This window comes from Schistocerca piceifrons, chromosome 1 (assembly GCF_021461385.2).
Source record: "Schistocerca piceifrons isolate TAMUIC-IGC-003096 chromosome 1, iqSchPice1.1, whole genome shotgun sequence".
In the NCBI taxonomy this organism is placed as follows: domain Eukaryota; kingdom Metazoa; phylum Arthropoda; class Insecta; order Orthoptera; family Acrididae; genus Schistocerca; species Schistocerca piceifrons.
The window spans coordinates 389,210,070-389,226,032 of record NC_060138.1 but is presented as its reverse complement, the minus strand read 5'-3'; the positions used below and the strand labels follow the sequence as shown (position 1 = coordinate 389,226,032).

General features: G+C 44.7%; 1 protein-coding gene across 1 annotated transcript in view; it reads right to left on the bottom strand.

Moving 5' to 3' along the window:
* Positions 1 to 949: 949 nt before the first annotated feature.
* The window catches only part of LOC124794794 (DNA oxidative demethylase ALKBH2-like), a 174,281-nt gene continuing 159,267 nt past the window's right edge, over positions 950 to 15,963 (bottom strand). The window contains exons 4-5 of the mRNA XM_047258452.1: positions 12,644 to 12,807; positions 950 to 1,326 (exon numbers count right to left, since the gene is read on the bottom strand). Of these exons, the coding sequence (XP_047114408.1) occupies positions 1,145 to 1,326; positions 12,644 to 12,807 (346 nt within the window). The 3' untranslated portion in view covers positions 950 to 1,144. The remainder of the gene's footprint in view (positions 1,327 to 12,643; positions 12,808 to 15,963) is intronic.

The window sequence follows — 15,963 nt, the reverse complement described above, 5'->3', positions numbered from 1 at the left end:
TGACCTGAAGAAGAAACTTCTACAAACAGTAATACATCGAGTTATAAATTACACATGATGTTCTCCTGCAAGGCCTTTTTTAGGAAATCTCGCGGTGCCTGGAACTGGTTGTAATTACCTGTGTTCGTTATATCTGTGATGTCTGACTATTTTATCATATTTTACCATCATATGCACAGCTATCCTGGCTGCGTGCAGACAAGTGCAGAGATTTGCTTCCCTTCTGTCTTTCTACCGTGTTATCAGTGTACACTGTCCCTCACATCTCTCCTCGACCTTAACACTTTTGTCTGAACAACATGATAGAAACAACTGTTCCCATCTGAACAAAATCCTTCTTGCCCTTTTCCATTGTTCATCCACTTTCTCAAAGTCCTTCTCTGTGGTAGTAACCCGACTCTGGAATAACCTCCCGCATTATATTATAGAACTGAACAACATCTCCAGATTCAGAAGGCAGGTAATGACATATCTACTAAAGCATTATTATTATTATTATTATTATTATTATTATTATTATTATTATTTATTATTACATTTACCACTATTATTGGCAGCAGCTGTAGTAGAAGTACTGCCAGTATTAACGTTGTTAGTTCGTAGTCAGTATTATTTACTCACATTGTCACTATAGACACTCTGATCATGTTAATACTATTTGTCATATTAAAATTTTTATGTATAGGTAACTGTGATGTAAAAAAGGTACTGTATGTGTGGAGCCCTGAAACAAATAAGGTCATGTACATTATGGCTCCTTCCTGTCATGCTGTGAAGTCTGCACATCGACCTACATTACTGTTATACAAAGCGTGGCACATACACACTATTTCTCGCTTTGACTTACGACAGCAGCTGAGGATCACATGATTGCCTGGTAACATTTACACACATTCTATAGCAGGATAAACTTATTTTAGGAACGTCAGCAAATGGTTATGTGCATCATACCGTTTTTATTTTGAACAGTGCAGTTTTAGACAGTGATGAATTGGTATAGTAATGCAAACTTAGTGCATTTTCCATTTCGTTTTCTGTATGTCTTTGCATCAATTAACACTTACTTCTTTGGATCAATAAATACATAAATTAGCAGTGTCCATAGGTTCGGTGACAGCACTAACAGGAAATAGAAGCACACCGGTCAGCGAGTGGTGGGAGCAGACCTCTTGCGCTGTGCAGGCTGTGGTTGTGGCAGCATCTTCCGGAAGGTGAGGTTGATGCGCGGCTGCTGGCAGGACCTGCGCCGCGGCAGCGCGTGGAACCACAGCCGGTTGGTTGGCGGGTTCATCATCAGCAGGCTGCCGTGCTCCAGCAGCAGTTTCACTGCAACACGTTCAATGCTTCAGTCCCAAAATACTTAATTCTGCAAATGTTGTGCACTAGCTGCAGTTAAAAACTCCCAGGGCCTTCATGAAATGACAGCTCTCTACCTGATATTTTTGTCTTTGTATCTAAACAATTGTTTACCTTACTCACTTAGAGCAACACATGGAGCATTAGTTTTCGAGCCAGGGAGTAGGGTTGGGGTGTTCAGCCTCAGGTCGGCTGAAAGATAGGGTGTTAAAAAAAAGTACACCATATCTTGAGATGGTATAGCCAAAAACAAGACAAAAATGTCCAGTAAACGTGGGATCTAAAACTGATGTTCCAGTGTTAAGAACTAAGGGCACTTGTTCATCTCAGCTGCTGTCAAACATAGAGCTTCTACTGTTAGCTCTTCGTTAGTGTTAACGATGTACAGAATGCAGTCAACAAATAAGGACACATTCCTTTGTTATTGTACACGAATATAGCCTGCAGTAAACATCTATTACGTTTGCTACTGTAAACTGTATTCACAGTCCTGGATACGTGCCCAGTGTGTGTTACAGCGCTACTCGCTGTGACACACACTGGGCAATGACATCACGCTAGTTTGTGTTTGGAACAGCAGCATTCGCTGGCCATCTTGAAACATTGGCTGCTTCAAGTCCACTCCAGCAGGACGATATGTGAACAGCTGCAGCATAATTACTCTCGACGAGCACCAAGGTTGCAGTGTAAATGTAACAAGGCTTCCAATGAGCAGCGAGGTGCAATGTGCCAACAGTGAATCCTTAGGGATATGTTTATAACTGCAGCGTCGCTAGTTGCACGCCTCGCTGCTCCTTGGGAGACTCATTACATTGACGCTGCAGCCTCGTTGCTCTCTGCTCGCCAGGAGTAATTACTTTGCAAATGTTCACATAGCTAAATGAATGCTAGCAGAATCAAACATAGCACTGCTAGAGTGATACTCAGGCAACCAATGACAGCTCAAGTTTCAGGACATGTGGCGATGGTCATAGCACAAAACACTAACTAGCGTGATATCATTGCCTCACGAGGGTTGACCACTAGCGACCGAACTGCACAATAACCCTGGGTTTGGTGTGAGGTACGGAGGGGTGGGTGGTCTGCTATGGGTTTGTGAACCACTGAGGGCTACGGCGGTAGGAAGCCTCTCCATCGTTTCTAGGTCTCCAGTTTAATACATACATACATACATACATACATACATAATTTTATATAGATCTAATAACCTCAAAATCTGTGAACACGGTACTCCCACACATCAACGTTATTGTGCAATATACTACTCCTCCATGGGTGTCTTTTCGGGGGTCCATTCGGCTCTGACTTTATTTTTATGAAAGGCACTGCATGACTGCATCGAACAGTGCAGATGGACGAGCTCTTGGAACAACTGGATATTTGGCAAACGGATTGGCCTGCCCATTCCTCTGACTTAAATCTCATTGATTACATTTGTTTTGCATTGGGGAGACATATTGCAATATGTCCACATGCACGAACGACCATCCAGCAGTTGTCAATATGCTCGTGTAGGAAGAAACTGTACCACCACAAGAATTCCTTACCAACTTCATGGCTATCTTTGGAACATACTGCACAGTATGCAGTGCCACCGTGATGATCACTCACACTATTAAGAACCATGTCCCATCGTCCACAATGTCCATGGAATTGTGGTGAATTCAGTGTAATTATTGGCTTTGAACAAAGTGTCATTCCTGTTCGTTTCATTGCGCATTTCTGTCAGTCGCCTTTCGTACAATACTGCAACAATTCTTTCTATGTATGATACAAGTTCCGTCGGTTGTGTTACTTGGCAGTGGTCAATCATCTGAAAGCTACTTTTGTCTTCAAGTTTTGCAGATCAGTGTGTTTATGCACTAAATGCACTATTTTCGCACATTCTGGCATTCATCACAAATGATAATTTTTTTTGTTTCTGATACATATAGTTTTCTTCTCTACTAATAGGGGAAGACTCTGTATGGCATATGGGTTCAATGATGCTGATAATGCCTATGAGCTCAGAACTACTGTTGGATACAACTGAGGTGTTTAGTTAATTTCTTTGAGAGCTCTGTGGGTGCCATCTACTATACGTTACGCATCTGATACTTTAACAAGCCAGTCTTAGTGCGGTTTTTAGGCTGGTCTAGGATGTCCAACTCAGAAAATGTGATACACAAACAGTCAAAACGCGGTAGCACACAGAAAAAGTTTACACAGTTCATAGACGAGTGGAGGACACAAGTTTCCTCTCTTATGTTACCTCGCCACTGCAGCAATAATAAGGGAACCCAGCCAAAGGGCTAAAACAAAAGTAAATTTGCAAATCATGAAAACAGCACATCCCAAGGAAGGGATAGGACAACAGGAGCAAAGGAACACCACAAAACTGATCAACACCACCATAAAAATGGTTCAAATGGCTCTGAGCACTATGGGACTTAACATCTATGGTCATCAGTCCCCTAGAACTTAGAACTACTTAAACCTAACTAACCTAAAGACAGCACACAACACCCAGCCATCACGAGGCAGAGAAAATCCCTGACCCCGCCGGGAATCGAACCCGGGAACCCGGGCGTGGGAAGCGAGAACGCTACCGCACGACCACGAGATGCGGGCTAACACCACCATAAAGCCATTTCCAAGTTTAACGGTAGAGACACGTAGTTACACTTACAAAGCCCTTTGAAATTTACGACGTACAGTATGTGATCAAAAGTATCCGGACATCTGGCTGAAATTGACTTACAAATTTGTGGCGCCCTCCATCGGCAATGCTGGACTTCAGTATGTTGTTGGCCCACCCTTAGCCTTGATGACAGCTTCCACTCTCGCAGGAATACGTTCAATCAGGTGCTGGAAGGTTTCTTGGGGAATAGCAGCCCACTCTTCAAGGAGTGCTGCACTGGGGAGAGGTATCTATGTCAGTCGGTGAGGCCTGGCACGAAGTCGGCGTTCCAAAACATCCCAGAGGTGTTCTATAGGATTCAGGTCAGGACTCTGTGCAGGCCAGTCCATTACAGGGATGTGATTCTCGTGTAACCACTCCGCCACAGGCCATGCATTATGGACAGGTGCTCGATCATGTTGAAAGAAGCAATCGCCATCCCCGAATTGCTCTTCAACAGTGGGAAGCAAGAAGGTGTTTAAAACATCAATGTAGGCCTGTGCTGTGATATTGCCACGCAAAACAACAAGAGGTGCAAGCCCCCTCCATAAAAAACACGACCACACCATAACATCACCGCCTCCGAATTTTACTGTTGGCACTACACACGCTGGCAGATGACATTTACCGGGCATTCGCCATACCCACACTCTGCCATCGGATCGTCACATTGTGTACCGTGATTCGTCACTCCACACAACGTTTTTCCACTGTTCAGTCGTCCAATGTTTACGCTCCTTACACCAAGCGAAGCGTCGTTTGGCATTTACCAGCGTGATATGTGGCTTATGAGTAGCCGCTCGACCATGAAATCCAGGTTTTGCTCAACCCCCGCTAATTGTCACAGTACTTGCAGTGGATCCTGACGCAGTTTCGATTTCCTGTGTGATCTGGATAGATATATGCCTATTACACATTACGACCCTCTTCAACTGTCGGCGGTCTCTGTCAGGCAACAGATGAGGTCGGCCTGTACGCTTTTGTGCTGTACGTGTCCCTTCACGTTTCCACTTCACTATCACAACAAAAATAGTGAACCTAGGGACGTTTAGGAGTGTGAAAATATCGTGTACAGACGTATGACACAAGTGACACCCAATCACCTGACCACGTTCGAAGTCCGTGAGTTCAACGGAGCGCACCATTCTGCTCTCTCACGATGACTAATGACTACCGAGGTCGCTGATATGGAGTACCTGGCAGTAGGTGGCAGCACAGTGCACCTAATATGAGAAACGTATGTTTTGGGGTGTGTCCGGATACTTTTGATCACATAGTGTATAGTCTGTTGCTGGGGATTACGTCAAGCGTGACTCATAGGGCAAATACTATGTCTAAACATTACACAAAAAAGAAATGAGAGCATATTTTCTCAACAGGACGTCCGAAAGATAGCAGGACACTTTATGCAGACGATGTTTGGAACATGATAGAGCCGGCCGGAGTGGTCGAGTGGTTGTAGGCGCTACAGTCTGGAACCGCGCGACCGCTATGGCCGCAGGTTCGAATCCTGCCTCGGGTATGGATGTGTGTGACGTCCTTAGGTTAGTTAGGTTTAATTAGTTCTAAGTTCTAGGGGACTCATGACCAAAGAAGTTAAGTCCCATAGTGCTCAGAGCCATTTGAACCATTTGAACATGACAGGCCGGCCGGTGTGGCCGTGCGGTTCTAGGCGCTTCAGTCTGGCACCGCGGGACCGCTACGGTCGCAGGTTCGAATCCTGCCTCGGGCATGGATGTGTGTGATGTCCTTAGGTTAGTTAGGTTTAAGTAGTTCTAAGTTCTAGGGGACTGATGACCACAGATGTTAAGTCCCATAGTGCTCAGAGCCATTTTTGAACCTGCTTACTTTGTGAAGTATCAAGAGGAATTGTACAACTCTGTCGTCTAAGATAAGTCAGTATTCCCTTGCGTGTTCCTACGTTTTTCCAGAACCAAACTGCTCTTCCTCGTCATTCTCTACCAGTTTTTCCATTCTTCTGTAGGTTATTTGCGTCAGTATTTTGCTAAAATGAATTATTAAAGTGATAGCTTGATAATATTCACACCTGTCAGCACCTGTCTTTTTCAGAAATATAATTATTCCATTCTTCTTAAAGTGTGGGGCACTTCGCCTTTTTCCTATATCGTGTACACAAGGTGGAGCGGTTTTTTCATCCTGTTTTTTCAAGGATCTCGGTGATTCTGAGGGTATGTCACCTACTCCAGGGACCTTGTTCCGACTTGGCTCATTCAATGCTCCGTCAAACCCATTGGAGGTATGCGAATAACCCGTCTTCCCGCTAATTTTATCACAAATGCGCTGACGTTTACGCACTGAACTACTTGTTGAGACACTTACTGTTCATCCTCTGTATTCATGACATGACAGAAAACATTAATTGTAACCTCAGTCTTTTTGCAGATAATATTGCTATTTTCAATGAAGTTAAAGAAAAGATAAAGCTTTAATCTACTCCAGGGTTGGTTTGAGCACCATGATGCTTTACTAGACTTTTTTGTTTTAAGGGACGTTTGAGCTCATTTACCCATTCACTTATAGGAGGACCTACAGTTTAACGTTGATTAGAATAACTGTCCAACCTGAAACTTTCTACATTGCCAGAGGTGGAGTGAGTGAGAAGTGACAGATAAAAATTCTAGGTTTGACCTTGAGTAAGCGTTAGTAGTACATGAATGGGGCCCAGACTACGTAACATAAAAAACACTAAAAGGGATATATACAGTAGAGTTTTTAAGTTAAAAGGGGAAAGAGGAAAATGGAAAGCGAGAAGGTGAGTTTCAGAATTTCTCAATGAACGGTAATAGTTAAATCTATATCGGATATTCCAAAGTAGACAGGTGTGAATATCACTAAACCATGTTTATAATAAGTCGAGCTTGCAAAATACCAACACAAGTCATGTATAGAAGAATGGAAAAACTGGCAGAACCTGACATCGGGGAAGATCAGTAGCCCGCATCTCGTGGTCGTGCGGTAGCGTTCTCGCTTCCCACGCCCGGGTTCCCGGGTTCGATTCCCGGCGGGTCAGGGATTTTCTCTGCCTCGTGATGGCTGGGTGTTGTGTGCTGTCCTTAGGTTAGTTAGGTTTAAGTAGTTCTAAGTTCTAGGGGACTGATGACCATAGATGTTAAGTCCCATAGTGCTCAGAGCCATTTGAACCATTTTTTTGAAGATCAGTATGAATTCCGGACAAATGTAGGAACACGCGAGGCCATGCTGACGGTACGACTTGAGTTATAAATACGCCTGTGAACAGGAATACAAAGAAATGTAGGAAGGTGTTTCTGCTTAGCGAGTATGACAAGAAACTTATTTCAGATTACCTCTGCGTTCAGCGTGAAAATTTCAGCTCCAGCACTACCAAATTTGAATGTCAATGGACAAAGTTCAAGAGCCTTGGACAGTATGCTTTCGCAGGTATGGGCCGAATAAAGCTGTAAGAATGGAAAAGACGTGAGGTGGTTCTAAAGCTGCATTATAAAGCTACTCGCGGAAGCAGAGAGAGCTTCACTGCAAATCCAAACGTAGCCAAAACTTCTCAAACAAAAGTGAAGGAAACCAAAATTAAACTGAGGAGAGCCATCTGTAGTGTGTTCAACCATTTCGAAAGTACAGTTCTACCTGCCGACTTGACAAAAAATGCTAAGAAAATTTGGTCTTACGTTATATCAGTAAAGGGATCGAAGCCATCTTTCCTATTCTGTGATCATAAAGGCACTGAAACGGAGGATGAAAAAGAGAAGACCAAAGTACTAAATCGCTTTTTCCAAAAGCATTCCACAGAGAAGGGTCGCACTTCAGTAGCTCCTTTAATTTGTCGCACGAACGACAAAATGACAGAGATCGAAATAAGTTACCATTGGATGGAAAAGTTACTTAGTCGCTCAACAGAGTAGGGTCACGATATTGCGTAAAATTACGCGATACTACACAAAGTGCGTGAAAGAACTTTCGCCTATACTGGAAAGTGTACCGTAGTTCTCTTGAGGAGCGAGGAGTTCCCAATAACATGTCGTTCTCGTTTTCAAGAAGAGTTGTCGAACAGATTCTGGGCAGCCTAGTCCATTCCACGAATATTATTCTTCACAAACCACTGCCTCACAGACGCTACTTTATTGCATGGTGCATTGTCGTGATCACACAATTAGTCATTGTCTCCGAACTGCTCCACTGTTGGACGTACTACAGAATTCCGCAAAATGTGTTTGCATCCTTCCCCTCTTAAAAGCAATAAGAGAACCGCACCCTAACAACGAAAAGCACTCCCAAACTGTAGCACCACCTCCTCCGTACACCACTGTTGCCACAACACATGAAGGCAGACAACGTTGTCCAGGTCTGGATGGAATCCACATTCGGTTTTACAAAGAGTACTTTACGACATTCGCCTCTTATTTAGCTCGCATTTATCGCAAATCTGGCGCCCAGCACAAAGACCCAATCGATTGGAAAATAGCGCAGCTGAGTCCCATGTATAAGAAGCGTAAAAGAACTGGCCATCAAAAGTAAACAAATTTGCTGCAGAATTCTTGAACATATTCTCAGTTCGAATATAATAAAGTTCCTTGAGACGGAAAATCTTCTGTCTACAAATCAACATGGTTTTAGAAAGTTTCGCTCGTGTGAAACTCAGCTTGCCCTTTCCTGACACGATATCCTGCGAACTACGGAGAAGTGGTTCCATATCCCTAGATTTCGGAAAAGCGTTTGAGTCGGCGGTCCTTTGCAGCCCATTAACGAATCTATGAGCTTATGGAATAGCTAACCAGATGTCAGAGTGGCTCGAAGACTTCTTAAGTAACAGGACTTCTTACTTTGTCCTCGACGGCGAGTGTTAATCAGAGACAAGGTTATTGTCAGGAGTGTACCAGTGAAGTGTGATAAGACCGCTGTTACTCTATATAAATAAATGATCTGACGGATATGTGAGCAACAATCTGCAGCTGTTTGCTGTGGCGTGCGGGACGCTGTCGAAGTTGAGTGACTCTGTGAGGGTACTGGATCACGTAAACACAATATCTATTTGGTGTGACGAATGGCAGCTTGCTCTAAATGTAGAAAAACATAAGTTAATGTAGATGACTAGGAAAAATAGTCCCGTAACATTCTAATACAGCATTACTAGTATGCTACTTGACAAACATATCGATTAAGTGTCTACGCGTAACGTTGCAAAGCAATGTGAAGTGGAACGAGCATGTAAGGATTGTAGTGGGGAGAGTTTTAGGGAAGTGTGGCACATATGCATAAGTGACCGCATATAGAACACTAGTGCGACCCTTTCTTGAGTACTGCTAAGTGCTAGGGATCGACAATAGGGTTAATGGACGACATCGAAGCACTACAGAGGCGGGCTGCTGGATTGTTTAACGGTATGTGTGATCAACACGTGATTCAGAGATGCTTCAGGAACTCGAATGGGAATCCCTGAAGGGAACGCGACGTTCTTTTTGAGAACGCTGTTGAGAAAATTTAGAGACCGGCATTTGAAGCTGACTTCCGGACGATATTACTGCCGCCAATGTACATTTCCAGAAAGGATCACGAACAAAAGATAGAGGAATTTGGGCTCGTGCGGAGGCAGGCAGACAGTCATTTTTGCCTTGTTCCATTTGCGAGTGGAACAGGAATGGAAATGACTAGCAGTGGTAAAACGTACCCTCCACGACGTACCATACGATGGTTTGCGGAATATGCATGTAGATATAAACGTAGATAGGTGAAAGAAATGCAAACTTACGTTCATAGTGTTTATAGATTCGTGGATACCAAAAGATAGCGTTGACTGGAATACACACTTTGAAGATAGCAGGGATAAAATAACGGGGATACACACTATGAAGCTCTGAAGATAGCAAGGATAAAATACGCTGAGCGACTTCTAGAGAAACCATAATGCAATGATAATAGGCGAAGGACATGGAAGAGAAGCGGTGACTGAGAAGGGAATGAGATAGGATTGTAGTCTATCACCAATGTCATTGAAGCTGAAGATTGACCAAGCTGTGAAAAAAAATCAATAGTAAATTTGGAAATGGCATTTAAGTTGATGGAGAAGAACTGAAAACTTTGAAGTTCGCCGTAATTCTCTTAAAGGCAAAGGACTTGGAAGAGTAGTTGAATGGAATGGACAGAGTCTTGAAATTTAAATCAGGCGATGCTGAGGAAATTAGATTAAGAAATGAGACATTAGAAACTGTAGCTGAGTTATAGTATTTGAGTAGCAAAATAATCGAGCCAAAGTAGAGAAGATATAAAATGCAGACTGGCATTTTTTCTGAAAACCTGAATTATTTAGCATCGAATGTAAATTTAAGCATTAGGAGCTCTTTTCTTCTGATGGTATGTGTCTAGAGTCTAGCTTTCTACTGAAGTGAAACGCGGATGATGATTAGTTCATAGAATAAGATAATAGAAGTTTTTCAAATGTGGTGCTAAAAAGAAACGAAGAAAATTAGAGGTAATTATGAAAAATCCGCCTCGATTGCACAAAGGACCTGGTGTTTGCCTAGGTTTCAACGTGGATAACCACGATTTCTTCAGAACAAATATAAAGCAGCTTGCCTAAATAGGCATAGTCAAAGGCTAAAATCAACACCTACAGCGGCCATTTCAGCCTTTGACTCTGCCTATTTAGGCAAGCTGTTTTATATTTGTTCTGAAGAAGGCGTGGTTATCCACGCTGAAACCTAGGTAAACACCAGGTAGTTTGTAAAATCGAGGCGGATTTTTCATAATTATTTCGATACGTACGATTGCTGAGCCGCTGCAATGCTGGAAGTTCTAAAATTAGAGGTATGGATCAAGTAACAAAGAGGTATTGAATCGATTGGGGATAAAAAAGAAATTTATGGCACAACCTGAATCAAAGGAGGGATCGGCTGATAGAACATATCGCGAGGGTACTGGTACTGGAGAGAAATGTGGGAGGTAAAGACAGGAAGGAGATAAAGGCCCGAATACTGAAGAAGGTTCAAATAGATGTGAGATGCAGTAGTAAAGTAGAGGTTGAGAGACTTGCACAGGATAGACTAGCGTGGAGAGCTGTATCACACCAGCAGCATCAGCAACACCACCACCAACAACACCGAATTACATAGGATGAGCCATGGTAAGAGATTAGATGGTCAGCACGCTTCGGAAATCGAAAAACAATGTTTAGGCGAAGAATTTCGGGCGGATGTGACACTTTGGAAGATAATGCAAGCGCTAGTAGACAAAATAAATCCTATGGCATTTCCCGTGGAAGGTACCAGAGTCAGCCATGGATTTGTGTTTCCTGTTCTTAATTGTCTTGTACACAAGTACACAGCATGTAATCTTCCCTAAAAGACATCACGATAATACCTCGTACACCGTCGTTAGCCTTAATAAAAGCCTCTGCTACGCAAGGAAAAAAAAAAAAAAAAAAAAAAGTCCACAAGTGTCTTAAGGGTGTCATATCTAGCACAAAGAAACTCATTCATAATGACATCCCGTAGAGTTATCAAACTGCGTGGATGTTAACTGTTACGTTTCATTCGCTGTTCCACGTTCTTCCAGAAATTTTCTAAGCGATTACGGGTGGATGACGCTTTGAGCTTCGTCACACTGGCAATGTGTGCTCGCGGCCCTGAGAATACGTCTGTTGTCACATTGGAAGACGGGAGTATCCACAGCATACTCATCAAGGAGATGTACGAGGAAGGGCAACACTTGGTCACCGATAGTGTTTAAATAAATGTCCTGGTTCATGTTGAAGGGAACCAGAATGTGTGCTACCAAGTCGTAGTGGGAAAAAACACCCCGAAAACATCACGTAACTACCTCCGGTCTGGACTACTCTACACAGCTTATTACACGCTTCATAGAGCTGCTCGTTCACTCGACGCCTTCCAGCGTTTGAAAAGAGGCAACGTCGCTGCTAGTCGGATCACACGATACACCTCCAGTCATCTACTGCCCTGTTCCTGTGTTGTTTACCCCACTGAAAATGCATAGCTTCATCTGGCACTGTCAGCAATGTCTTTCAGCGAGGTAACTGAATATAAATATCGATAGCATGCAGTTCCCTTCGCAATGTTCGCTCGGAAACTTGTTGAGATGGACCTGCATTCAGTGTCAGTAGCAACTCTTACCGGGTTTAAAACTGACTGACACTGGTCGTCGGTTAGGACTTTTTTACGAACAGCGTTCTTAAGCAGTTCTATATGTCTGCGAGTGGTACACCATTCTTTGTAGAGAGGTTGGAAAATTCGTATTCATTCACGGTGTGGTCATGGGAACGTGCAAGCACGACAGCTCCTTTCTGCCTTTCTGTTACGTTACGTCTCCACATCGGCCCATGTCAGTGCGCTGATTCATTACAACCGACTGTCACACTGACATCTCTTCAATCACTTTTGTCGGCGGTGGAGGGTCACGTGGCCTCCTGGTACCAGCTGTGCACCCTCTACAGCGCGCCAAAGCCACCAGTGCGCTCTTTTGAGGCGGCGAGTAATATTTTCTACCATCAACTACTCCCTCTACCACTTGAAACAATCGCCGAATGCTCCCAACAGCTTCAGAGAGATTCAGGAACACCGAGGGAAGGCCGAGAGCCAAAGCAGACAGGGTGCAGCAGCGGCAGCAGCAGCGGCCGCTGACCTGGTGGGACGTCCCTGTGCTGCGGCCCGCGGCGGCGCGCGTCGCGGTGCTTGAAGACGAACGGCCGCTCGGCGCCCAGCGACAGCGACGCGATGGGCGCCCCGGCGTCCAGGTCCGCCTCGTCGTCCCGGTGCTCGCCCATGTGGTCGTGGCCGTCTCGGTACCTGCCGACACACACACGGCCACATTTAGTTATTTGGGTTGGGTTGTTTGGGCGAAGAGACCAAACTGCGAGGTCATCGGTCTCATCGGATTAGGGAAGGACGGGGAAGGAAGCTGGCCGTGCCTTTTCAAAGGAACAATCCCGGCATTTGCCTGGAGCGATTTAGGGACATCACGAAAAGCCTAAATCAGGATGGCCGGACGCAGGATTGAACCGTCGTCCTCCCGAATGCGAATCCAGTGTGGTAACCACTGCGCCACCTCGCTCGGTTTTAGTTATTTGTTTGTTTATTATTGACACTAGCAGTTGCCTGCAACGGGTCTTACAAACACATATTGTAACGATATTTCGAAAGGGTCACGGTAACCTCTCCATTAACACAATATTTCGGACTACTCCCCGTTCGCATCTCCTGGAGGCGACTACCAAAGGGGAGGTGACCACGAGAACAAGATTGAATAACTAAGGAAGGATCATGTTCTTCGAATCGCTGCGTGGAATGTCAGACGTTTGAACGTGGTAGGGAAGCTAGAAAATCTGAAAAGGGAAATGCAGAGGCTCAATCTATAGTCGGGGGTCAGTCAGGCAAACTGAAAAAAGACAAGAATTTCTGTGGAGACGAGTGTAGGATACTATCAACAACAGCAGAAGATAGTGTAACGTTAGTGGGATTCGTTATGAATAGGAACATAGGACAGAGAGTGAGTTACTCTGAATCGAAAGCAAACCAACACCGACAACAATAGTTCAGGTATACAGTGGATGAAGACAGAGGTAATTCAGCACGTAAATGAAGAAGAAAATTGGATTATGGGGGACTGGAATGCGCATCTAGGGGAGGCAGTAGGAGAAACGCTTACAGGAGAACACAGACATGGCAGCAGGAATGATCGAGGAGAAAGACAAATTGAGTTCTGCAACAAATATCAGTTAGTAATAGGGAATACTCTATTCAAGAATCAAAAGAGAAGGACATATTCTCGGAAAATGCCGGGAGTTCCGGGGAAATCTCAGTCTACATCACGGTCAGATAGAGATTCCGAAATCAAATATTGGATTCTAAAGCGTATCCAGGAGAAGATAATGACTCAGATCACAATTTAGTAATGGTGAAAAGTAGGCTAAAGTTTAAGAGACTAGTGAGAAAGAATCATTGCACCAACAAGTGGGATATGAAAGCACTAAGGAATGAAGAGATACGCTCGAAGTTTTCTGAGGCTATCGATACTGCGATAACGTATAGGTCAGTAGGTAGTTCCGTTGAAGAGGAATGGTTATCTCCGAAAAGGGTAATCACAGAAGTTGGAAAAGAAAACTTAGCTATCAGGAAGGTGACTGCAAAGGAACCATGGGTGACAAGAAATACTCCAGCTGATTGATGAAAGAAGGAAGTACAAAAATGTTCATGCAAAAATGTTCATGGAAATCCAGCAATACCGAAATACAAGCCACTTAGAAATGAAATAAAAAGGACGTGCAGGGAAGCTAAGGCTAAACGGCTGCATGGAGAAAGTGAAGAAATCGAAAAATAAATGATTCTTGAGCTTCTCCCGGCGTATTTGATAATCAAAATATCCACGGGTATGCTGCCGGTCTATAGTGTCCAACGGGCACAATATTTCGGCGATCAAACATGTCGCCATCATCAGGTGAACTGACGGACTGAGCTCCTGTGAACGTGCCGGCACGGAGATCCGTACGCTATGGCTGCTCAGAGGGAACTGGGTTCGGTCGCGGCGGCGGCCGATTTAAATACCCTCCGCCCGCGGCGCGCTCCCTCCGCCGTCTGCGCCCAGCGCCACGGTCGCGCGGTGGAACAGATTGCGACGGCGTCTGAGATGACGTCGGTGTGATGGCTCTGTCCGCCGTGGTCGTCAAAACTATATGTCTGCTCGATTTACTCTTGATTAACCCGATCGCTGGTTCCCAAGCCTTGCTAAGATTAGAGCCACAGTCACGGTTTATGAGGTCGTCATCGGTGCGAATTTCGATGGCCTCTCTAACAACGCTGTCCCAGTATCTCGACGTCTGTACCAGAATCCTCGTGCGGTCATACTCCATGGCGTGATTTTCCGACAAACAATGTTCAGTGACCGCCGACTTGCTCGGATACATCAGTCGAGTGTGCCTCTGGTGTTCACGGCATCGATCCTCGACGGTACGCATCGTCTGACCAATATACGACTTGCCAAATTGACACGGAATCTGGTACACGCCGGCCTTCCTCAAACCGAGGTCATCTTTGGCGCTCCCCACCAGTGCACGAGTTTTATTTGGAGGACAAAACACGGTTCCGACCCGGTGTTTCTTCAGAATGCGGGCGATTTTCCCCGAGAGTGCGCCTGTGTATGGAATAAATGCAGTGCCTACCTCCTCCCTCGTGACTTCATCCATCTCAACAGGTTGTGCTGCAGTGGTTGGGCGGAGAGCACGTTGAATCTGCCACTCTGAGTACCCATTTTTTCGAAATACAGTTCTCAGATGTTCCAATTCCTGGGGTAGACTCTCTGCGTCAGAGATAGTGCGCGCCCTATGTACTAGAGTTTTAAGTACCCCATTCCTCTGTGAAGGGTGGTGGCAGCTGTCTGCATGCAAATACAGATCAGTGTGCGTAGCCTTCCGATACACCCCATGACCTAGGGTGCCGTCAGCCCTTCTCTTGACCAAGACGTCAAGGAAAGGTAATTTACCCTCCGTTTCAGTCTCCATAGTGAATTTGATGTTGGGGTGTATGGAGTTTAGATGTGTAAGGAAGTCAAGGAGTTTATCCATACCATGTGGCCAGATGACGAACGTGTCGTCCACGTAACGGAAAAAGCAAGTAGGTTTCCATACGGATGACGACAGGGCTTCCTCCTCGAAGTTCTCCATGTACAAATTCGCTACCACCGGTGAGAGTGGGCTACCCATGGCGACTCCCTCCGTTTGTTCGTAGTATTCTCCATTAAAAAGAAAATACGTGGAAGTCAAGACATGCCTAAAAAGTTCAGTGGTCTTCTCGTCAAACTTCTGACTAATCAATTCTAGTGACTCTCGCAGGGGTACCCTCGTAAACAAGGAAGCGACGTCAAAACTCACCATGATATCTGACTCATCCAACCTGAAGCTATCAAGGCGTTTAACAAAATCCACGGAATTACGGATGTGATGAGGGCAT